This window comes from Ischnura elegans, chromosome 1 (assembly GCF_921293095.1).
Source record: "Ischnura elegans chromosome 1, ioIscEleg1.1, whole genome shotgun sequence".
NCBI classification, from domain to species: Eukaryota; Metazoa; Arthropoda; class Insecta; order Odonata; family Coenagrionidae; genus Ischnura; species Ischnura elegans.
Window position 1 is genome coordinate 103,602,051 of NC_060246.1, and position 25,703 is coordinate 103,627,753.

General features: G+C 37.2%; 1 protein-coding gene and 1 long non-coding RNA gene across 3 annotated transcripts in view; one reads left to right on the plus strand and one right to left on the minus strand.

The window, feature by feature from the left end:
* Window positions 1-25,703, plus strand: part of LOC124167539 — a 118,301-nt gene that overhangs the window by 39,963 nt on the left and 52,635 nt on the right. The window lies entirely within an intron of this gene.
* Window positions 14,072-24,187, minus strand: LOC124167505. Its single transcript, XM_046545434.1, has 3 exons — window positions 24,003-24,187; window positions 18,443-18,675; window positions 14,072-15,720 (listed from the first exon to the last, which is right to left on the minus strand). Exons 2-3 carry the CDS (start codon window positions 18,654-18,656, stop codon window positions 15,065-15,067), a joined length of 870 nt encoding a protein of 289 aa, XP_046401390.1. The 5' UTR covers window positions 18,657-18,675; window positions 24,003-24,187; the 3' UTR covers window positions 14,072-15,064.

Consider the following 25,703-nt stretch of genomic DNA (forward strand, 5'->3'; position numbering starts at 1 on the left):
TCCTTTTCAAAGACATACCTCTCTTTAGTGCCCAGCACTTTGGGTATCATAGCACGTTTATACACGATATGGAGGGCCGCCCTAAGGCATTAACCCTTTCTAACCCAGAGCTACTTCGGGGAGAAATCAAATTTCAAGATTTTTCATTTTGAAAACTTGAAAATTTTGTACTCAATCATGATTATCATGTGAGCTACATACTTCGCAATTAAGCTTTAAACCACAAAATAATGCTTAGTTTAGATATTTCCGAAATGGAGCTGAAAATTTACACAATTTTGATGTTGCTTAGAGGCAACATTGGGTTAGAATGGGTTAAGGGGTCCGGGGCCATTTTATCTCAGCGGCTCTTTAACACCGAGGACGTTTTCGGGGGCTCCTTCATTGTCCTTTCTCCCTATCCCTTTGACGCTCCCTCGGAGTAGTGAGGGCCTGGGAAGAAGTACGCATTCGTCCCTCAGGGCGACCTTGATGACATGGGTCTGACTTTACAGTCATCGGGTCCTATGGCAGTATAAAAGAGACGTCAAACAACAGTGAGCTGATTCAGTTGCTGGAGTCAATATTTTACGGATAAATATGTTTTTCGAGACGCCTGAAATTGTGTTGCACTCATTAAACGTGGTCTCTTTGATCTAACATTGCGACGAATTTAATTTCATCGGCCTAGCTTTTCCACCACTTTAATCTCGGTAAATAACATGAAATCATATTTACTCCCTCAGCGAGTAGTGAAACCCTAACTGAGAAGAGCATTTCCAAAGTTTGATCCTTTTCCAGTGTCTAAAAGCTAAGTCATTAAGTTGCTCATACATGGGTTATCATAATACCAGTTTCAACAAGGGTCACAATCCCTGAATATTAATCATTTGCATTTCATCCAGCTTTCTCAGTATCCTTAGACCGCTGGGGAAACACAACAAATATTCAATATTTTATTCGTTAAATAATGAACAAACTTCTTGCTATTCGCTATTTTCACGAACGTTGTGCATTAAGATGGAACATAAAATTAATCATTAGGAATCTATCTCATTTCTGCGACCAAAATTACGCTACGATCCGTCATCGTCTCCTATCATGATGCAATATTATATATGAGATAAACTGGGAAACAATAAACTCTGAATCAAATTAAGGCTGGCCATTCTATCATTTCACGATTATTTCCATATCCTTAGTGGAACGCTTAAGTATGGCATAATATAATGGAAAAAGAAGTGTTTTGATTCTTTTTCCGATCTAAATTATCTAGAAGATATTATAAGTAATATTTAACAAAAAAAACAAGGAATTCACCACCTAAAATTCCAAAATTTCCATTCTAACATGTATTTTATCACCTAGTACTGCTTCATGCTAGGAATATGCTTTCATATATTGCCGGTTAAAATATATGCTATCGCACTTTGGGTCCCCACATACCGCAGTGTTGGGCGTTAGAGTTGAGCATTGTAGACTTCTAAATTTATCAGGATTTGAAACAACATGCCATAAAAAGTATTGAGTATAATCTTAATCAAGGAGAGGCCGTAATTTAAGCTATCTGTATGTTTACTGTACAGTTTCTTTGCCTACCAATGTAAAATTATACACGTTATTGTAATTCATATTGGTGTACGGAGTTATTCCACCAATGAGAGATCAGAGATTTAGAGATTATCTGAAAAAAATCTCACTATTAATCCATCTGTCTGTTATGGCGTAAAATTTTGTAATTCCTACTAAAATCTAACTGCATTATACCGTTCCTCAAATTAAAAAAAAATCAACGCCACACAGAACGCCTCATCTAGTTTTTCCACGAATGTATTTCGTTATCTGAATGCTAATCTCTTTCCTACTCGTTTTTATGCGTCACCAATTTATTTTGGGTGCGTCGACGATACATCTTGGAACAAGTTTTGTTGCACTTACCTGTACGCAGTACTGGAAGATTCTCCGATGATGTTGATTCAATAGAGGTATAAGGAAAATGATTAAGGGAAAAGGTGGAAATAGATATTTCAAAGCGATACAGTATTTTCTCAGGTATACGGTCATTTTTTCCTCGCCATATTGATCAATGGCACTCTTTTCCTCAAAACCCAGAGTTTAAGATCGACGCCCCCACAAGTTCTCATCGCTCATGTTCCCGCAAGTCATCAAAAGCGCGGAGTGGGCTGAAGGAGGATTGGTTTATTTTCGTGCTACCATCAAGAAGAGCCGGCGGAAAGCCAAAGGTCAACCCAAAGAAATTATTTCACTCTAATTCCAAGCCGACGCATAAAAGACTCCCCCTTCCCTTACTTCCCCTTTTCCTTGTCTGCATATCACAGGGCGTCTGCCCCAGAATTTCAAACCCAGGATCTTACTACTCCACGCTCTATTTCACATCTAGGTTCTACCACAATGACGGCAACTTTACCTTGAAGTATTCCAAAGCATTGTCATTTTAAGAAACGCCCTGAAAAGTTAATCAACTCTAATGGATGACTAGTGATGTGCTCTGCAGGAATATGCAAACAGGGATACGAGGCTTATTCTGCTTACTGAGATGAAGTAACGAATCGAAACAAGGAGCGTGCGAGATGAGAATCTTTTGTGGCTTATGCATTCACTTTAATCAAAGACTCTACATAATTAACATCAAAATAAATATAGGTCGGCTGATGGAGGTGTGAGTTACGATTTGGATAGCAAAATTCCCAGGCGCAGAAAAAATTTAAAACTACGCATTTCAAAAGGGCAAGTCTGTTTGGAAAAAAAACTTGGGATGAGAATTTTTCATGCGTATTTTTGAGGCTAGTACATTTTTTCGATTTTTGTGCGATGTATGAATATTAAGTACAGTAACAAAGCTATTTATGGATGAAAGTCTGAGGGATGGTTTCGGTAGCTTTGAGGATGCTCAGAAAAAGGGGGCGGTCAAAAAAAATCCTTAATGGTTATGTGACATGTAGTAATTCAAGTTTTCAATTTCTCTGTTATAAAAGGGAGTCAATATCGATTCAAATCGGGAAGTAACTGCTCTCTTGAGGATGAAATTAAATTAGGTTGCTTATTGGAAGAGAAAAAAGAACGAACCTCCAGGATATGCTTCAACAGATCTGCTGATTCTAAATTTCTCATACGTACTCCATGGAATCCTCCTCACAGAATTTATTTAATTCTGTAAACTGGATTTGCAGCGGTAAAATTTCTGCCGAATATAGTATTTATGATGTACTCATGAATTATTACTAATTTAAAAATATTTGAACTAGGTCGCCGTAAAATAGAGTTTTTACTCAAACGTTTTCCGCAGCACTGGAGAGAATGAATGATATTCGAAATAAAAAAATGGCAGACATCCCCTCCGATCGCAGCGTCAAATTCGTTATCCTCAGTAGATTCCCAATAGTTGATAATTCTCTGGAAAAATGGACGCCATAATTTACGCTTTATATGATATATGTATACGAAATATATATAACATTAATATGTTTCATACGATAACAGGAAAGGATTTTCCCAGTGAGGATTAAACTTCATTGGGAGTATAATCATTTAAGCATGATTTTTTCCTCTAGAATTGGTTTATGTCAAATATATCTATCCATCTTCATTTGTAAATATTAAGGCTATTTCCAAATACTTTGCAGAATTCTACTCTTTTTTCGAATAAAGTTTTAAATATGCGAAATACTTCTTTCACAATGTTGAATAAGATCACTTTTTCTCATTTAAATTTCATATCACGTTGCATAGAAGATACAAACTTATTTCAAATAACGTGTGACTTGTTCTATCGGCTATCACGAAAAAAATATCTCGCATTTCAGAGGAGAGCCCGAGAAAAGCCTTAAAAAATATTTCCTGTCATACGCCCATTGTCATGCCAATAATCGATGATTGATGCCTTGCTAAACATTTTTCCTCGCATCGTGCATTTTCCTTGCTTTTTCTACTTCATCGTGTCATAATATTATCGGAAATATTAATGTCTTGGCAGTATTTTAAGTTTTTTTTCGTCCCTCACCAATATGTAAAGAGTTTTGTAAATTTTGAGTTTCCTGCAAATTTTTAATGCATTTCTCAGGAAATTATGTAATGCAACGAGCAAATAGTGGTATTTGTGTAAAAATCCAGCAATACCTGGAGACATTCCTAATTTTTATTGAGGTAGAAATCCCACCTCGTGTTGCAATTTGAAATTTTCCATTTATGTGCTCGGAGTTACTTTGCCAAATAAGGTATCCAAGGTATCCTACTAAGTGGGTTATTCTTTTAATATGGTTTTCTGCCGTTAACAGAGTTGTATTTGCATTAATAAATCGCCGAACTATTATTACTCAGTCCATCCGTTTGTACGGTTAAAATGTGATCAGGTGTCCAGGCTGCGTGCTACCAATAGCAGAACGATTTGAACTTTTATAAGCAAGCAGATATGAATTCTGTTGCCGTGGCCCTGAGTTGAAAAATTTTGCTAATTTCGTCACAAGTATTTTAGCGTATTTGCGTAAAATGGTGTGTATTTTGTGCTTTACGTTTGAAACTCTTCTAGTTTTTCTTGGGAGTTATTTCCCAAACAAAGGTGTGAAAATGATCGCTGTAGTATCATCTATCTAACCAATGTTAACCTAGAATTATTTGCATTTCTCCCGGTTATTTATTTACATATTCCAAGCAGAGTTTTAGAAATGGGAGATGTACAATATGATTCAAGGAAAGGGGTGTAAGTAAGCAGAATTAAAACTGTGTGACGATCCTACTGCAAAAAATAATGAGGGTTAAAAAAGAATATATTGTTAACGAAGGAATTCCCTTTATGCAGAGCTCAAACTAGCCATCAACAGTCCCACCCGCCCTCCAGCACCAAATCTTCCTCCCGCCGAATTCTTTTATCTTCACTTATGACTCCGAACCGTCACTTAAGTTCAATTGCAATCCTTGCACATGGCTGCCCTCAGTTAATCCCCTCTGTAACATCTCTGTAATATCTCCTTTACCTATCTATGATAATTCAGATCGGAAGCATAGTAGAAAATTTATGACCGTGACTGTAACGTGTTGTTTTTCCAAGCTCCTAACCGTTCCCAACGAGCATATTTGTATTCCTTTTGTCACTCAATTATTTGTTAATTAATTCAATTGCTTTCACTCATCCGATATATTTATTTATTAATTTAATTGCTTTCACTCATCCGATATACATATTACTAATATTTATACTTTCCAGAGCTATTAGAGGTTTATTGGAAAAACATTGCAAAAATAATAAACCACTGCTAATCCTTGCATGCATGAGCAACATTCCTAGCGCCTCTTTGGCCAAATTTTAAGTATTCGATGATATTTGAAAGATGAAACTGAAGGTTTCCTTGGCCTCACCGTGATTAAGAAACACCATGTCAGCCTTGCCGTTCAGCCGTCGTCACTTACCCTTTATGCAGAGCTCAAACTAGCCACCACCCCCAGTTCCACCCACCCCCTAGCGGCCATATCTTCCTCCCGTTGAATTCTTATGTCTTCGGCTCGGACGTAAATAAGTTCGTTTCATTCGCCAAGACGTCTGTCTTCGTCACGCCGCGCACACATCCTCCGTTCGCCTCCATTAATCCTAACCTGCCTTTTCGCACGACTCGAATCCTACTCCGTTTTCCCTCTTCACACATGGCGCAGCCGTTCGCTCTTTTGCGGATGTCCCCTTGCCCTAATCAGCCCTTTTCCCTCCAAACCAAATTGCGACACGCTGCTTCCCCAACTGGTCGAATTTCGAGAACGTTCGGCACCGAGGAGTGATCTCTCGGGCGGTAGGGAAATTAAATTAGCACGTTTACAACCACGATCGAAACTGCGTCAAACACTAAATCAAGCGAGACAGCCTTTTGTCTGACGACCGGGATGCAGTCTGACTGCTGCGATGCGTTTGATCGGAGGAAAACATATCGAACAAGCGAACGGAGGAAAAAATATCAAGCAAGCGGCATCGCCGTGCTAAAATAAACAGTCCATCCCTATGTGCGGTTTAATTGTGATCAGGTGGCCAGGCTGGGAGCAACCTTGCGTGTTACTGATGGCTCAACCATGGGCGTACCTAGCGAGGGGCAGGAGGGGGCAGCTGCTCCCCCTTTGACGCAAAAATCACAGAAGTCTTTGACGAAAATCAGGACTAGATTGAAATGAAAGTTTTCAACAAATTTTCTTTAAACCCATGAAAAATGATATTAGTATAAGACATGTAACTAAAATAATTTTTCAAGCAAAAAATTTTAAAAATTAATAAAGCGCTGTTATAGTTTTCTTAAAATGTTGGTTTCATTCACCATTTCCATTCTTAAATGTTACAACTTGCCCCCCTCCCTAGTTTTTATCCTGGGTACACCATTGAGCTGAACAATTTGAACTTTAATTACCAAACAGATCTGTCACTGATATTAAGATATTAAGAATGGCATTCCTGCATTAAAGCCGTGACCATGAGTAGGCGTCATTTATCAAGATATTACCATTGAAAATATCAATAATTCGTTCTTTTATATTTAATAGAATAATTATTCTCATTGTAGAATATTATAATCGGCATTTTCTACATCTACAGGTATTCCAAACGGCATCGGCCTTAAAATGTCAGCGTGTCTTTTTTCAAGGATGATTTTTTTTTTAATGTTATTCATTCATAATTGATTTCGATTTTTCTTGAAATTACAACGGTTTTAGCTCTCCGTACTTGCAAATTTGTGTTTGTAATAACATGACCTTTTTATTTCAAATGGGAATCTTCTTTGGGAATTCTCAAGTAAGAAGCCTAGACTCAGCGAACAAATACAATCAAACAGCAATTTTTTTCTTATGTAAGAGGAAGCCTTAGAACGAATTAGCAGGTTTTTACTTCGAAAAATATTTTTTTTCAACATTAAGATGAATTAAACTAAACCATCTGAAATAAAATGTTCCGTTTGAATATACGACACGTAAATTTACTACAACCAATCTAATGTGAGTACCGTCCTCCTATCACAACTTATTCAGTGTGAAGCGCTAATTAAGAATGGCATTCCTGCGTTAAAATCAGCAAAATGGAGTATTTTTTCGTTAAATAAAGAAACCATAGTTAACCATAATTATTAGCAAAACAACACTTGAATACTAAATTATTCTGTCCAGTTCATACCCATGTAGAATCTGTGAAGTAATTTACGGAGAAACGCGCTTCGAAAGGCAAAACCATTCTATTGCCTCTTGCATTCCAAGCCAGTTCTCCGTGTTTAACATAGGCCCTCGAAAAAGGCATCTCAGCATGCTCTCGCGAGCCATATGCGTTGTTAAGCACCACCAAGATGAGGTAAGCGAAAGCCTATTTCGGGGAAAACCGCATCTTGAGGATATACATCCGTGGAAGCGGAATGGAATCGCATGTTGCGGGACAAGGCAAGGCGTAGGAGTGTATTGGGCACGTTAGGGGAGACGAAGAGAAAAATACAGTTCGGGAGAAAAATAATTTTTACGCTTGGTTAAAGATGAAAAAAAAGATCGGGTGAAGCAGCGAAAGCATACGTCGGTGCTCGATAGCCTCAGGAGTTCCATTAAAGTGCCAGCTGACCATTGGTGGGAAAATTACGAGCGCGGAACGCTGAAAGGAATTCTTCGGCTGATGGATGCTTCGAAATGAGATAAAGAAAAAGCGCGCGAGCAAGCTTTAGGGTGGATAATCATTGCGTAGGCAGGGTCAATGAGGGCTTGTTTCAGGATAAATAATGTTTAATGGAGTCATGAAAGGGCGATAGATCGCCGCGGGTATTGGGAGCTCAGAAAATGTGTGACTGGAATGTGTTTACAGCTCCGCTAATGATCACAAACCATCGGTAGAGAGGATAGCAATGGATAGAAATGAGCTCTGGCTCACGACTAAATTACATTTTTCCAATACGTTAGCCGATAAAAGTTAAAAATATTGATACATTCATAAACATACCTCGGTGAAATACAAGTCCATACACTGAAGTACATTAAAGAATAATTATTGAAGGCCGAGAATAAAAAATTAGTTTAGTTTAAAACTTCAAAAAATAATACTTTAAAAACAGCATGATTTAGAAGAAATTATAAGACACCCTGCATTTTTTTGTATCAATATGCAGTTAAGGAAACCTATGAGTTACATTGAGCAGGTAATGAAGTATGTAGGGCGGAAGATTATGTATGCGTTAAAAGATTAGCTTATGGGAGAATTGAGTGGTGAGCTAAGTCAAACCAATCTTAAGATTGATTACTGTTGATGAAGGAAACCAAATGAAGGAAGAAAGGAAATTTTAGACAAACACACCTTCTGAGAGCATAAAATATTGATGTAAAAAAAATTCAGTTTACTTTTGGCTCGTGCCGAGACCTGGAGTTTGTCGATTGCTATTCTAGCCCAAAGAATTCAGCAATTTGGAATTTTAATGTTACTCTATAATCACGTGTCTCATGTCTTGTATGAATATGCCCACTTCTTTGGGAATTCTCCAGTAAAAACGCTAAACTCAGCGGATAAATACAATCAAACAGCGATTTTTTTCTAATGTAAGAGGAAGCCTTACAACGAATTAGAAGTTTTTTACTTCGAAAAATATTTTTTTCGACATTAAGATGAACTAAACTAAACCATGAGAAGAAAAATTAAATTTTTAGTTTGAATATCTGACATGCAAAACTAATTATTTATAGCCAGAAATAGAAAATATTTGACGACTTTTACCATAATAAAAATTTTTGAAAAAAGATAAATCTCTTTGAACTACCATATTTGAAATTTATTACTTTAGGCATGTAATATTTCTGTTCCAAATTAAGTTTTTTTAGAAAAATTCCAAGAATTTCGTATGTTAGTGGCTTAATAATTGTGTGTATTCTGCAGCTTAATCATTGGAATGAATATTAACTACTCGGTAAAGTAGAAATGAGAGGGAGCGAAACGTTTCCATAATATAAAATGTAGATTCCATAAGCAAATCTTTAAATGTGGGTTTTGGAAGTAACATAAATTCTACGGAAAAGCAGATCTTTCTTGTGAATAATAATGATTTAAAATGAGGTTAAAGCATGATGATATAGCGTGAAAAGTTCCAATGTCGTCCTGCTCACCAATACAGATAAATGCATGAAGAAATAAATGAACTGTCGAAAACATCCAAAGAATGCAATTGATCGAGAGGAGATTAGAGGTAAAACGGTAGGAAGATTTTTGAGAAGGAGGTCAAAGTGGCAGGACGGAAGGAAATGGGAACGAACTCATTAAAAGGAGAGGCGGAATGGACGAGAAAGGGTAAAAATTGGGGCGAAGAACCAGATACGAAGACCAGAATAGCGATGGACGGAGATTTTGGGAGAAAGGGAACGTGGTAACAACAAGAGAGAGAGTGACCTCTTTCATTGTTCCACCTTGTACCGTAGTCAATAATTTTATTCTTGAAATGGGTCGACTTTAAGGAAAATAGGTCGAGCAGTGAGCATAAAAGAACCTAAATGTCGATTAGAGTTAAAGTGAATCTAGATATCGATTGTGTGAACAAATTGAAGTGCGTCGAATGATTTTTTTCATAAAAAGAATGCGATAGAAAAGGTTGAGGTACAACTATCAATAAATATATTCTAAAGTTTGACGATATTGCTTTTTATTTCATTATCATTTCAATGAACTTATAAATTTTGATTAAAAGAATACCGGTGAACGTTTTGTGCGAATGTGATTCACTGCAATTTTCATTTCTGAATTGATCAATTTACTACAAGACACAGCTGCAATTTCATGAATTAAATAGTTGGATTTAAATAGTAAAAAATTGTTTTGCACTTAATCTTTTCAATTAAATAACGTATACTTTGCTTATACTGATCAATAAGGTAATTGCATTAAATTTTCTCATTAATATAGAAAATCTCACGGACCTTTCGTGAAATGTTGTACTTTATGATGGACACGAAATTTGAAATATGGAAACAGCAAAAAAGTTTGATTGTCAGCGGGAAAATGAGAGTATTGGAAATAATGTGACACGGAAGAGCCGTAATAATAAACGTTTTTTAGTTACCCCTCAACCAGAAAATGTCGAAAACAAACACGAAATGGGGATTGAAGAGCCCTTACCATTATCTATGCTTACTGTAAAATATAATCACTAATTATTAATTTTATTCTGATAATTTCACATTCAGAAAATTTCATTTCGTTCCTATTTTGTATGAGTTTGTGTTATTAGTAATCATTTTGTTGCATAGGGTCTCATTATGTCTTCAATACGACAGTAGCAATTATTTTCGACATATTAGACGAATTGAAGCCCGAAAAATCTCCGGGTGACAAATGTGATTGGGGCACAGATAACTCGGTAAAGATCAGGCGGTGGGTTTTTATGGAGAAGGTGGTGAAAAGATCGCTAGAAATGTTTGAGAGGACTACAAGGGAATGAGGATTTTGGAGGGAGGAGTTTTTGGCGCTGAAAGATGTTGATACTGAAAATGGAATCACGTTCTCCCGGCTGAAGCACTATAGCGGGAGAGAAGAAGCCACGTCAACATGATAGCATGCTAGATTTATTTTGCGAAAGCGTAAGATTTATATGCATATAGCTGGAGAAATAACGACTGCGTGAATCCTGAAGCTTAAAGAAGCATGTTACATTGTGTTACAAGCTTGCGCCACAGCAGGTAATTTTTGTGCTTGCTGCAACCATAGAAATGGTCGTGATGTGGTTTTAAGTAGTTAGTATTATGCATTTAATGTATCAAGCTATTTTTGTGGTTAATATCCAGCTGAAAATAGAAGTCATATCTTGTTTTCCAGTAAAGGTGTTATAATTTAGCATTCAAAACCATACACGCATTCAGTAGCACATACATTTAAATGATGGGCAATGAACGATAATTTCATATTTCGTAATACGAGACCAACTAATGTTACTCTTACTTGCATTAAAGTTGATTTTTATTCAAGATATTTCCTTCGGAATCAAAATATTTCAGACAAAACACAGCCATTTTATTAAATAGTTTATCTTCAGTCAACACGGTTTAATATTTTTTATGACTATTGAATGAATAAGAATTGAGAAAACGGAAGAACCATTGATTCGCGTTGGCTAACAATTGGTGAAATGTAATCTGACAAAATTTTCGAGGCTCAATTATAATTAAATTACAGAAATTATTTTTGAATGACTTTAGTAGCTGTTAAACGAAATAATTTTTAGCCTTATAATGATTTGGACTATTTGAGAAAATAAGTCACATTTGTGTTAGAGTGATTGAAAATATTTTACTTCATTTTACTTGAAGTAGAATTCTTTTGGATCTTAGAAACAATAGATATTTTTATAAGCAGTGAAATAATGAATAGTTTGACCTTGCGTTTCCATTTTTATTTATGAATGTGATTTTCCATTTTCAGTTGTGTTCAAATTATGGTAGTTTTCCGCAGGCATAATGTTTTTAGCATCATGTAGGCCACGTGAGGAAGCTACTAAGAGCGCAAAATATTAAATATTTTTGAGCCAGTACAAATATCAGCGAATTTACTCATTGTAAATGTCATTTTCTATTGGAAACTAATTATTTATCCAGGGAATCCTTTTTTTAAGCGACGAAACTTGACGATTACGATACTAAAAATGCTAATTCAGGCATTTTTATTTCGTTATAACCTAGTACGAACACCGAAATTTTTCCCCGCAGGGAAATGGAATGTGGTCGAAGGTAATTTGATATCAATGTTGGAGCCAGACATTCAAAACTTTTAAAACAAAAGCCAAATTTAGTTTCGGAGACGGTTTTATCTTTTGGTGCATGTTTCAGATAATGTGTGATGCTCAGATTCTTCTCTTTTGGGATCTTAAAAGACAGGGTTGTTAGAAAAAAATACCCAGGTTTTTTTTAAATGAACTTTTAAATAGTTCTCCGCTGGCCTTGTCTTGCGCTCATTTCCTCCCAAGGATTCTTAACTTATGAGCTCACAGCGTCTGAGATACAACGTTCGTCGCCTAACCAGGAGTGCAAAACAGGATAAGGGGCCGAGAGGAGCGATATTCTTTTCGGAAGCTAGCGAGAGCTCCCTCTCTTGCACCCAAAAACCATTTATCCTGCCCCCACCCTAGGCCCCTCGCCCCCTCCCCCCACCCGATCCTACCAATACCATTGCTACCCCCATCCTCGCCTTCCCCTCCCTCTCACCCCTCCCCATTCACGCCCCCCTACCCAAGAGCACAATAATAGCCGCTTCACCTGTCCAAGCTTGGGGCTACACCAATATCCCCGGTCTTCCTCAACCCCTCCTTCACCCCATATGGCCTCTTCCACCTCCCTCCCCTCCCTCTCATTCTCCTCCAACCCCTTCCTCTACCCTCCACTGCTCATCTGTAGGTCGCCCGATTCCCTCGCCACAGGGCTAGACGTCCTTAAAACTCTCCGGAATTCACCAACCCTTCGGTTGCAGAAAGAGATTCTCCCCGAGCCGGCTGGAAATCGTGTCAAACTCCTAATTTTTTTCCTATTTAAATTGATATGTCTAGTGTCTAGAAAGTTAATCCATTCCTCTCACCCTCTCTCCTGATCTTCTGATGAACTTAAGCAAATTTTCAGAGTGGATGAGGCATGGAGAAGTATTATTAGGTGTTGAAAACTATTATTAATCTTTTCTTTCAATTCGACATAAACTCCTTGCAACTCGAACGTCATATCGTTGCATCACTGGGTAATGATTTGACGTCAAAATTTATTTCAATTCTGCATTTTGCATTAGGAAGTTCATGATAAATCTCATAAATTTTCCTTTTTAATTCTCATCCATTTGGTGGATGAAGATGAAAAATTAAAAAAATACGACACTTACAATGAAAGAAAATACTTAGTTACTTAAAATAACCTTGTTACTTACTCCTAATAATGGACTTTGATTTTTATTTCAACCTACGTATAGTCATGAGCAGTTTTTCAGCGTATCCAGCGAACGCATTGTTTTCACGACCCTCTCCGCTGTCAGAGTTTTTACAATTCGACTAAAAATAGAGATGTTTCCTAGACAAAAGAGGAAGTGGAACTCAGGGAGTATAGTTCTTAGCAGCTCCTTAAAATAGCTTCTTTCGCCTAGTCGCCAATGAATTCCTACTGACACCTACCCCAACCTGTACACAATGACTCATTCGGGGTGATTACTTTGACAGGTAGAAATATGCGTACTTGGGTCGAAATAAAAATATCTGACAACCTGTATATATGATAGTATCTACTCTGCTATTTCATCATAATTCAATGCGAAAATATCAATCTTGAAGAATATTTTTGTGCTACATTACCTGATTTACTAAAAGATTTTCATTGGCAAAAGGGGTAGGAGAATGTTTTTAACCCTCTGAGGAGTTTAGATGAATGATAAAAAGTAGGTCAAAAGATTTTTTCCAAAAATTTCTTTGAGGCTTCATTTCGCAGGTGTAAAGCATGCTCTATGCGCTTCACGTTTTAAGGAAGAACTCCGAAAATCATTGCGAATTACTTACTAAATCGATGCAGAAAAAAGGTAAAATAATCTTGGAGAGTGGCTTCTTGAAAATATTCGCGACATATTCCACATATCTATGAAACATTTAACTAAAAATGCAAAGGGGGGTAGTACTGCGGTATTTCTTAGCGAGTAGAAAATTTAGTTAAATGTATCCTCTTACAGATACGTAAAAACAGTCCGTCTCCAAATTTCGGCAATCATAAAGTAGGTATAAAAAGTCCTCCTTTTACATAATAAATCTAAAACATTTCAGAAAACGACTCTCATTGGATTATTAAACTTAAAATAATTGATATTTTTCCACTCTATTGTCTGTCCCAAGTCTGATATAAAAATGTTCTGATACGTTTTCAGAATAATTTTAAATGGCTGTATGGAACAGGTTAAAAATAAAGGCTTGTAGAAGCAGTTGAAGAGCAACTAATAGTGTTAGCTGTGCAATTAGTGACTTTTTGATGTGCATTGTCAAAAGCAATACTTTTCTCTCGTATGTAACTCTCAACTTTCCAGCTAACCACTGCCAGAATAATTTTATCTAAAAAAATCATGCAATAAATTTAATTTAAATAATTCACATTAATTTTCAAACTTTTTGTGCATTTAGTACCAACATACAACAGTACATGGCATAACAAGAAATGAATATCACTGGCTAAAACGTATACAATTTTTCTGAATCAACGATTGGACACAAATTAATGCTTCGGCGAATATACTGTCAACTGATAATGAAGCTTAAAAACATCATAAAAATGAAAAACGATTAGCAAATATTAATAGAAGTACATGTACAAAATGTTATGGTCACTGTGCTAAGAACGTCAAATAACAAATGAAAGTTTACCTCGCACAAATGCATTTCCGGTATATTTCAGTTTAAGATTTAATGATTTACTGCATTAGAACTGTTGACAAGTATCTCAGTGAAAATGCGTGACACTTGCAATGAAACAGTGAAGAGGATAAGGACGGGATATTTTTCCACTTTTTATTATTTTTCGAACGAGTACGTTTATTATAAAATTCTTCTGGTAAAAGAAATTGCTTGAATAACTCTTTAAATCACTAGCTTGATAAAATATTACATTTTCCCGTTCAGACGCGGTATAAATATATACACAGGAAACTGCTGCTACAGAACAGCAGACTTTGGTGGCACCAAGAGTGCTACAAAAGATAGATATTTCTTAAGTACTATTCCATTGATACAAAATTTTAAGATATTTATCGTGTGTTCGCGTGTTTGCTTGTGTGATGTGTGTTTGTTTGTTTGCGTATCTACGAGTGCTTTTCTGTTCTTCAAGAAAAAGCCAGTAAATAAATATACGGTGTCTAAAATTGGCGAAAGTTTCAGTAGCTTTCAAAAGATGTTTTTTTTTCTTCCATTCAAGGCCTTGTTTGTTTTCCCCGCGTTAAGAAAATATAAAACCCTCACACGCGATCAAGTCTGGCCATCGTCTTCGATTTCATCGTCATCATCGTACAAATTATATAATATACATTTTATATATTTATGCTTAAAAACATTTCCTAGTCAAGCAGAAGGAAGCTCGTCGGTTTAGTGCGTCACTAGAAGCTGACCGTCTTCTTTTCGGAGGAGGCCGATTGGTGGATGGAGGTCTTCTTCACCCTGACCGAGGTGGACGATGAAGACACCGCACTTCCCGACCCGTCGCCCACCTCCGCCGCCTCCGCCAGTCGGGCCGACACCATGGCCCTCCTCCCGGCCCTCCCCGCCGCCCTCTCCGCCAACTCCTCCATCTCGTTCTCGATTTCGGCGATCCTCGCCCGTGACTTCTTGGCCCTGAGCGCCGCGGCCGCTTCCTCCTGGGCGTCCGCAGCACTCACCGCCTCCAGCGCCCTCCGCGCCGCCTCCGGCTTCAGCGCCGTCCACTTGGTCATCGTGCCGTTCTCCAAGCCGTTCTCCTCCGAAGACGCCCTCAGGGTGCGGCGCTTGAAGAAGCTGTCGGACTCGAGGTCGCCCAACTCGCTGGTCTTGAGGCCCACGGTGTCCATGAGTCTGTCGGAGAGGTCGAGCTTCTGGTGGCGACGCAGGCGGGAAGTGATGGAATCGTGGTCCTCCATGCCATCGTCCATGGTCAGGGATCGTCCGGCTCTGGCGGCCCGCATCCTCTTCAGGGTCGCGGAGGAGAAATCGTCTTCCTCGTCGAGCTGTGCCAGGGCCTGGGATGCCGTGGAGTGGTTGGATGACGCGTTCATCTCCCCTAAGAAATCGTGGTCCTCGACTTTAGATCCAATGCCCAACATTTCCGGAGTATACAATCTTATCTTTTTCAATTCGTTTTCATGAATATTACATGCGCGATTGACGTTAGGGATTTTTTTTAAAGCCTGGTCTTATTTAAGTTATTTTCCGTCGTGTGCAACAGTCTTTCACTGCCTCCGCGACAAAAATGAATCATTAATTTGCCTATGACTTCAATTCATTGATGTGAAAAGAAGTTGGTCTATATTTATTACAAAAATAAGGCCAAATATTAAACAACAAATTGATTTTAAAGGTCTTGAGGAATTGCATTTCAAAGATAAATTGTTCTGCAAGACATTACGGTACTGGGGAAAAATGAATTGCAATTCATTTCTGCAATGAAATGAGAACTACTAATAATTGTTCCATCTGGAATTTTCCTCAGCAGTCATTGAAAGGAATTTTCTCTTTCTGTTGCTCACTTACAACATCGAACGAAGGATAAGCCTTCTCTTATTCAACAGATAAGTTGTGTGTTGTTCAGCTATATGTAGCATGAACTTCTTTCAAAACTTTTATGAACTCTGGCAGTACTAAGCCTTCATTAATGCTTCCGTGAATAATTTTATCTGAAAGCCGTTTGAAAAACTAAGAAATATTTTTGTTTAGTTGAAGACCTCTTTATTACTTCATTAGTGACCCCTAACAAATCCGAGAGAAATGAAGAGGTGCTTAAGCTATTTTCAAATGTTACTTCATTTTAATGAAATATATCTTAAGGCCTGTTTACACGATACATTAACACGTACGAGTTAATGTACGTTTGTATGAATGATTTTTGTGGACCGGAACGGAACATGTACGAATGCAAATTAGAACAGGTTCTTTTTTCTGTGCATGCATTCGCACAAGTTGGGTGGTTACACGGTGCATTTTGGCGTTCATTCTCGCGTTCATACATTTAGACATAACCCGTACGTGTTAATGTACCGCGTAAACAGGCCTTTAGAAGCGATAAGGGCCAATTCTGTTTTTAATGAACTTTTCTTGCGTCATCGGACTACTTTCTTAAAAATTACGAACAGCTCGAGAGTTTTTAACGTAGCACTAAGTGCTGTTTACTATCGTCTTAAAATCTATTCTTAACACCTACGGACCAAGACAATACTTAAACCAAAATACAGTTTCCCTCATAGCCAGTAAAGACGAAGACGCACATTTATTCCGCATGCATGGAGACAACTGCTCCCTACTGCTCCCAAAACTAACGCACATTCTTAACAAATGCGTATCTAAATTGATTGTCCTGGCTATGAAAGCACATAACCATAGCAATTTACCTAGATTGGAGTTTTAAATGAGACTCTCAATTTTTTTGCCGCGAAAAAATTACTATTAATTCATAGAGAGCAGTTGTCACCTAGTTATGGCTACTGTAATCGATATTCTTGCCTCTAAAAGCGTGATTTTCTACATTTGATTACACAGCTAAAAGGATCGAGCGTTTATTCACCTTCCTTTGTTCGCTGGCTTTTTTTAGCTTATTGCATGGTCGTTATGGTTTAAAATAGTCATTTTTCTGGGATATACTATTTCAGTTCTAGCATATTAATGTATATATTATCTGAGCACTCATTCAATGTTAAACGCCTTTTTTTAATGAAGTTCGATTTTAAAGCGTAAACTAAAATACTTCAATCAGAATTTTTGTCATCATGAAAGATCGCCTGGTAGTTTCCGTTGGCATCCTCTTCCGTTTGTAATATTCTCATCCCGGAAGGATTGAATATCACAATAATTGGCGGCTGGAAAGTTGTGAATGCCGTTTAGTTCAAAGCTAAGCTACGGCAGGTTAGGCATAGCTCAGTTAATTGCATTAAGCGCTGAACTAATAATTCAGTAAAAAAAGCATGTCACAATCAATAAAAGTACTATTATCTTCAGCAGAACTATAGATATGCTTGATCATAAATCAGATACAATGAACATTGAATTGATGGTAATCCATTTATTTGATGCTTATATATCAACATCAATTTCTAAATAAAGGCCAATTCTTCAATCCTTTCAATAATACATTAAAGGATTTCAAGGCTAATAAGATATACATAAAATTATAACTTGCTGTCACTTCAACTGAGCGAAGATACAGTGAATACCCTCTGATGTTTGTGAGGTACACATTCAGGATATTTTAGTGCCTCCTGAGTTGGGCTAAGTTTCAGGCAGTATTGTGTGCGTTTCATGGCAAAATTATTCTTCCTTCGGCTCTATAAAATTTTACTGCGGTAAAAATATTTTTATACATTTTATTTGTTTTAAAAAGCAACTAGCCGTTTACTCTCTTGAAAAAAAAACAATATAAATGCATTCGGATTTATCAAACTATTAATCTACGTTCTTGGAAAATCTCTTTTAAAAAATTAAAATAAACCTTTAAAAAAAGGAAGCGAACAAAGCATAAAACTGGTCATTTTTGTGTTTTGAGCAAGGTGAAACGCCTTTTTTTATTTTTGTTCTCCGATTCCGAAAATAATGAGGTATGTCTCCAAATGTGAGCTCCCCGCTTTTTGAGGCGAGGCAAGAACCCGTTACGTTTGAAACTCCCCCCCCCCCCCCCCTTACCCACCCACCCCGACCCCCCAAAAACTCTGAGTCATGTGATTAGAAGCGCTTCGGGGGCTTTCCCAGGTAATCCTGAAGCAGGATCCTGAGGGGCAGGCCGCCTGATCCCTTACCAAGAAGGGAGGACAGTGAACGACGTCTGGAGGGGTCTTCGTCAGCCAGTGAGGCGGGCCTCCTGTTCATGGCACTCTCGAGGTCCTCTGCCGGACGGCCGGAGTACTTCCTGTCCAGTCGGTCCACCATTGGCTTGTAAAGCTGCTCGCCCAAGCTGTAGTTGTAGTCATACAGCTTTGTTCGTGGTCTGCTCAGGGGACGTCTTCCTGCCATTTTGTCTTTTGTCTCGGAGCTGTTGGAAAAGGAAAAAAAATACTTAATCCCATTCGATTCCCGTTTCGTTTAAAAAAATCGTGAAATCGAAACCAAAAGCGTGTTCGACACTTTGGTTTAAAAAAATAAGCATTTGGTAATTTTCTACTGAATTTATCAATCAATACGCGACCCATTCCAACTCCAGGAACATCCCTTTCACTGGTGAAAACCCCTGGAGTTTGCACCCTTCAGAATGACAGTTCGGCATTGAAAACGGGCGAGTGCTGGCTAAACATTAAATTATATAAAGAACAATTACTAACAGATTTATTTGTCCCTGCATGAAAACGATGTTCTACCAAGTCAGGCCCGAAACTGACTAATGCCTGTGTTTCATTGATTTTAATTCATGTGAAGCTAGCAAACTCATCCCACTTAGGATTTCCTTAACCATCAAAATGTTACGCAGAAACCTGATAATTTTCGGAATTATTTTTTTTATATAGAATAGTTATGGTTTTCATGGATCACAAAGCATTTGCATAAATAATACATAAATCATTTCAGAACGCGCAAAGCATTTTCGTGTTACATCCACCTCGATTACAAATTGGCCGTACTATCAAATTTTAATCTGTCTAAGAATTTCAGTTTATTGAACAACATTTTATGTTATTCAGAGTACACTTTAGTTTGATTTTGAGTTTCACAAATGCTACTACATTGCTAAATGTATTACTAAATGCAACAACAATTTATACATCCCGACTGTCATAAAACGGCACCATGATGGTAATTATTAATTACTTTTTTTGTCGTGGTATAGATTTATGCATACATTCCAAAATAGATGCTGAATATTGTTATATCCAATGATGTACGGAATAAAAATCAGCATTTTAGTTGCAGACACCGTTTACCATCGTAAGTGAAGTTGTGCCCTTGAACTTCATCAGTTCTGGCTAATTTTTGCATTCAAAAATATTTTCATGGCGTATCTATTCTATAAATAAAAACACCGTACTCCTTTTTCTCGAGTAGCTTATAATTTCGAGCCGCAATTGAGTTATGTCTATCTTAAATAGAATATCTCTATTTTCCTTACGTAATACACACTCTTTGTTCATTTTACTCAAGCTCTACTGTATTTATTAATAATTCAAACACTTAAAATTGAGTAAACATCACTGTTCGTACCCTAGACAGGCGAAAGATATGAAGTGTGTACACTAATCATAATGTAAGAGTGAAGAATGATGGGAAGAAACTCGTTTTCAGCAGAAGCTTGGTTGCTAGGTGCAACGGTGGACAATCACGTTCCACTGTATCCGTCCGGTGTTCCAAGAAATAGCCGTGCAATTACTTACAAATGGAACTCATATAAGACAGTGTGCACTGAAAAAACATGGGTAAGAAAACATCTAAATCTCCAGGTTTAAAATTTATCATTGACATCTATTCCAGCAGAACGTTTAGCTTTCTTTGAGTTAATGATATTCAAATTGCCATCACTTGGTTTAATGGAAATTATTCCAAAAGGAAAGATATTTTACGGACAATTAAAAAGTAAAGAGCTAACACACTTAAATAGTAACTTATATTTCAATTTAGATTTTTGTGGTTATTATATATGATTGGCGTTTTAGCCACTGAAGCATTTTTACCCATCCATACTGTAGTATTGTTCACTGAATTTGCTCTAGAGGTCATAATTTTGCCAGCTGCAACACACAAGCTCCAGTAGTGGTTTGCAATTCAAATACACAATTCAAGTGCCAGATCTCCAATTTGAAACATTCAACCCTCTCAATCAATGGCTTGGATATAATGAAGCATTAATTAATATTCTCCAAGTTTTTCTCTATATCAACGTAGTTGTAGCTATGCCTACTAAGACCGTTTACATTAAAACTCTGTAGCACAAGCATTCTTTTGCCGCACGCAACTTTTGAATTGCGCTTACGTAGTGATGCTCCGGGCACGTGTTTTTTACACGCGAGCCGAAGGAGATGAGGCTTTGTGTACTAAAATCTAGGATTACTCGGACACTCATTTTAGCCAGTGCAGTCACGTTCTTAAAAGAGTCGTAAAAGCAAAGTGAGCGTGGGAGTGGAATGGTTTGTTCATCATTTGGAGTGCCGGTGACCGTGTGACATATAATTCCTGCTGCATTCACTTTCAAATTTTTCAATAATCTCCAAATAGAGCATGCTTAATGCTTACCTATTTAAATGATCAAAATAAATTTATTTCACAACTCCAATGTTTTCAGGTGCGTTCATGTGTATATGGCAGTAAAGCGTCGGTTATTTCTAGCTAGTTGGCATAAATAACCCGTTGTATCTAATGCAGATTTGATCTAATTTAGAGTTGGATAGAGTTGGATTAGAGTTGGATGGAGTTGGATTGAGGGATAAAATCTTGATTGTGTGAATTTTTACGATATGAACGAGCATTTAACTTTTTTCTTATCATTTTTAGAAAGGTACACATGAAAATAGAACAATAACCAAAGAAAAATCAAAATTATGCATAGGTTCATAGGGCGCTCTTTTTAGCATCGGAAGGCCAGATATTATTAAGAAACTTCTAGCCCGTTGTTTTCCACGAACCTTTTTTTTAGTCGATTTCACTCGATTTTAAGCTACTCAAGCGAAAAGTAGCATATTTATCCTCCATCTACGTCGACGTTTATGTTAGCCTTTTCCTTTTTCACTGACCTTAAGATAAAGTTAAACGGAGCTAAACGGAGTTCATAGCTTCCGCATTAATAGATTTTAAATAGGTAGTCGGTGATTTTTTCACCGACTGCAAAGAGCCTGAATTTATTCTTTTTCGGAAGTCTGCCAAGTGATAAGACCGAAATAACATGTTGGAAAAAAACAAGCTACACGACCGACGCCGTTTGGCGCCCGCTCTCGGAGGTACGTAGCACCCAGCATGAGAAGCATGTTTCGAGATAACTGATAATCTCATTTATTCTATCTAGAGTGCCGTTAGAAGGAATTTAAACTGGAATTTTCGCAGTTGATTAATTTTTGCGTAATTAAGTAAATAAAGAAATATTCATTTTCTATCTTATGAAATATTTGAAAACTAAAAATAAATTTGGTTCGAATAATCTTTACACTGCATCATTTAAATATTTTTTTATTCAAAAATTCGGTCTATTCGTTGAAAGGACAAGTAATTCCATTTTTTAGAGAACTAAGTAAATTAATTACCCTAGCTTTACTCATGGTAAATCTAAACGTTGAAGATTAGTTTTTTCACTCACTTTCATCACGCTTGTGACGGAATGAAATAATTATATCTCTAGCTACACATTTGGAGAAAATAAAACCGTACGTTAAGTGAATAATAAGGATATTTCATAAATTTCTTGACGTTAAGAGCCCATTTATGAATAAATTTGATTAAATTCCCTTGAAACTTAAAAAAATATTCATCGAACACTATTTCAAATACATATTAATAACACTGTTTTCAAATTTTTACAGCAACTCTAGTGCTTGATAATTATTGAATTCTATAAATTTTCATGGTAGATTTCTGCACATATGTGATGACCACGCTGACAAGAAGCACATAATAACACGAAAGTCTACGTAGGCATTAAATATTCGAGTAAATTTCCCGCTAAAGAATATTTGGAGCTTTTCATTAATCAGAGAAAGAATTATCTTTGCTCTCTTTCTCTAAGAGGAAACATTAAAATGTTTATTAAAGTTTATTAAATAATACGTCTATTCATTAGAATCCATAATATGATACTAAAGATTAGGTGTATCCGGATATTTTGCTTTCGTGGTTAATTTATCAATATTTTACTTGTTTCAATACTTCATACAAGTTATCTGTTCCATTTTTAACCAATTATTTGATTATTCATTCAAACTTTTGCACATATTTTCACTTCTCGGGAAGTTTCAAAGTTGTATATAATTTCTTATTGCCAAGATAGTAATCAAAAAGGTTTTTGATACATGACTTCCAGCGGTATCAATAAGATTTCAAGTCGAGAATATGGAGTTAAAATAAAAAATTAGTGCGTCAGAGCTACGTAATTGATTGGAACTGAAATCAGATGAGTAAAAAATAGAGTATCGGTTGGCGCTTGAAAACAGATCAGATTTGTTTGGCTGCAGTCACCAAACTTTCTTAATTTAGAATGAATCAAAAAACGGGGTCAATCACTTCATCAGATCACATTCAAAGTTAATGCATGCTGAGGTAGCGTCGCAACAGAGACACAAAAGCCTGGGCGAGATACAACAATATATTTCCCCAATTCGTAATTTTAAGGCTCTAATATGTGGTTACCAAATAATAATTTCTGTCGAGTTTCTCTTCAAAACGGAGGTCTAATATCCATCCTTCTACGTTTACATTAGCCATTTCCCTTTTTACTGACCTTAAGATAAAATTAAACGGAGCTAAAGTGAGTTCATAGCTTCCGCATTAATAGATTTTAACTAGGGAGCCGGTGATTTTTTCACCGACTGCAAAGAGCCTGAATTTTACTGACAATTATCGTTGTTAATTATAAGACTGCTTCATTTATGACTTTATCTCTTATAAAATTTTCCTGTGGAATTTTAAGCATATAAATAACTACGAAGGCCAAATTTCCACTCGTTATTTCCAACAGATGGTTCTGTCTTTTGTGAAGTTTTACTTTTACGTGTTCAACGAGGCAATAATCATTGATGGGATACAAACCTTTTCCGTGCATATCGTCTTTTTTTACCGAAGTAATTTATTAATAATAAAAATTAGATATGGTTTTCATTTAATGGACATAACCAGCTATAAATTTTTTTATCTGGTATTTGAAATTTTTAAATTTTAACTTTAGACAGTTTTTATGTAAGAAAAACTAATCGTAATATTACTTTGTCGTGAATCGCGCCTTGAAATTATCTTTGAATTCAACCAAATTCCCTTTTTCAGACCCTATTCTGAGACTATTCATGGGAAAAACAAAGATAGTTCCCTAACTATGGTAATTGGGATTCTTAGTTTTCGTCTTTGGACACTTGAGGTTAAAGACAAAACTGATCGGAATTTGCGATGATTCACGCCTTGACATTATCCTTGGATCCGACCGCTTCCCCTCGTTTTCCTCCTGATCTGACACCATTCACGGGATTTAAAGATAAACAAAACTAGTCCGCCACGAGTACGAAAGGTTAAAAGTTTGAATCGGATATCGTATCCTGGATAAATGCGAGCGCACAGGGGAGAGTGAGGAAGGGAAAGGTCGCCTTCGGCTGGGAGCACATCCAAGGCGACGAAAGAAATCACACTTTCACGCGCACACTCTGGACACAGCACACAGAAACCCCCGTCAAGCGTCCTCACCTCTCTCGACGGGCGAAAAGCACTTGTCTCCTCTCTCTTCTGGTCCACGGGGAAGTCCCTTCTGTTGAAGCGCCCTTTTCCTCGACGCTCAAAAACACGCGACGACCTCTCCCAAGCTCCTCGTCGAAGGCAATCCGGAGATATGTTCCGTGCAGCACGCTGAGAGTGAACGCGACCGCCCTTGCTATTTGGGAACACTCTCGCCCCCCCTTGCCACGCTCCCCCCCCTCGCCTCACTTTCCTCCTCCTACTCACCACCACGCCCCGCAAATCTGCCCTCCCAACCCCCCATCCCCTTCTCGAACCCTGGAACCCCTCACCCCCTCCCCCTTACACTTACGCACGCTTCCTTTTCCTCTCGTACCGTCATCACCATCATCATCATTCTGTGAGGATCAAAGAGGGGTGATAAGGGGTGTGATATCGTGATATCATTTCTTAAAAATACCAGTTTAGCAGTAAAAAGTCACATGGTAATATAAATTTATTACGTAACATATAAAATGACAAAAAAATATTTTTCAACCTGTGGAAAGCATTTTTTTTATTTTGTCTTTTTATTTGTTTAGTTTATTGGATATAGATTAGTTCCTCTCTTTTTTGAGTGATAAACGTTTTTTTTCACTCACGATTACATCCTTTTTATGTTATTATAATGTCTCTTCTTCTTACTAATAAAAACTCTCTTCACTTTTATGAACAAATTTTTAGCAAGCAAACACGTTCGTAGTCAAAGTTTTTTTTCCAAATCTGCAGATGATAAATAATCAATTTTCAAAGAAAAATTTTGAAATCAATTTTTATGATAGACAGTAAATTCTCATTTTATCAAAGAAATAACGCGATGTCTCAACGGGCAGGAATGCCTCTTTTCACTCCTTCCTCCTCTTAACCAATGACCTCTCCCTCCAGTGGCTCCTACTCCTCCAGATCTCATTTACCATCTTTTCGCGTTCTTCCCCCCATAAACCCGCCCCGTCCCCCAGTAGCACCTGCCAGTCAAGTGGGTAATTCATCAGCTCCCGCGACTGGTCTACGTTGGCCATGTCACCCACGCGCTCCTATTCACGCACATACGAGGCAACTTTCCTGGTATATGCGAAGGAGTGGTAAAGTTCAAAGTCCCCCATAGCAGCATTACTTTCTTTCAAGATTAGGGCTGTGTTTCATGACAGCCCAAATCTACAACTCTGAACAAAAGCTTGCTGTCTCTGCCAATTATCAAGAGTATATTTTATTTACATTCAAGAGTATATATACATTCTTACGCCTACGGAAGTAGCTTGCAAATGCTTGACAGGAACTCCTTACAAGAACCGACATTTTTTTTATAATGCGTACTTATCGTAGGCGATAAAACTTTGTACCCAATAAGTTTATAATGGAACCGTATCAAATTTATATTTTCCTCGTTATTATTGGCCATAATTGAAAAAGTTGATAACGTTGCCTCATAGTGCAAACGCATTTTACACCTCGAAAATTTAAGATTGATCAACACGAGTATACAGTATCTCTAAAAGGAAAACTGAGGAGTGAAACTCATTCGGGCAATCAACTCAAATTCTGTAAAAGAAAAAGACTTGTGTGACCAAGTATAAATACATAAATTAGAAATATAAATACCTAGAATATGCTGTACAAATATACTATTAGAATAGATAAGTACATAGAATACATAAATTGTGTAATATTTCAATC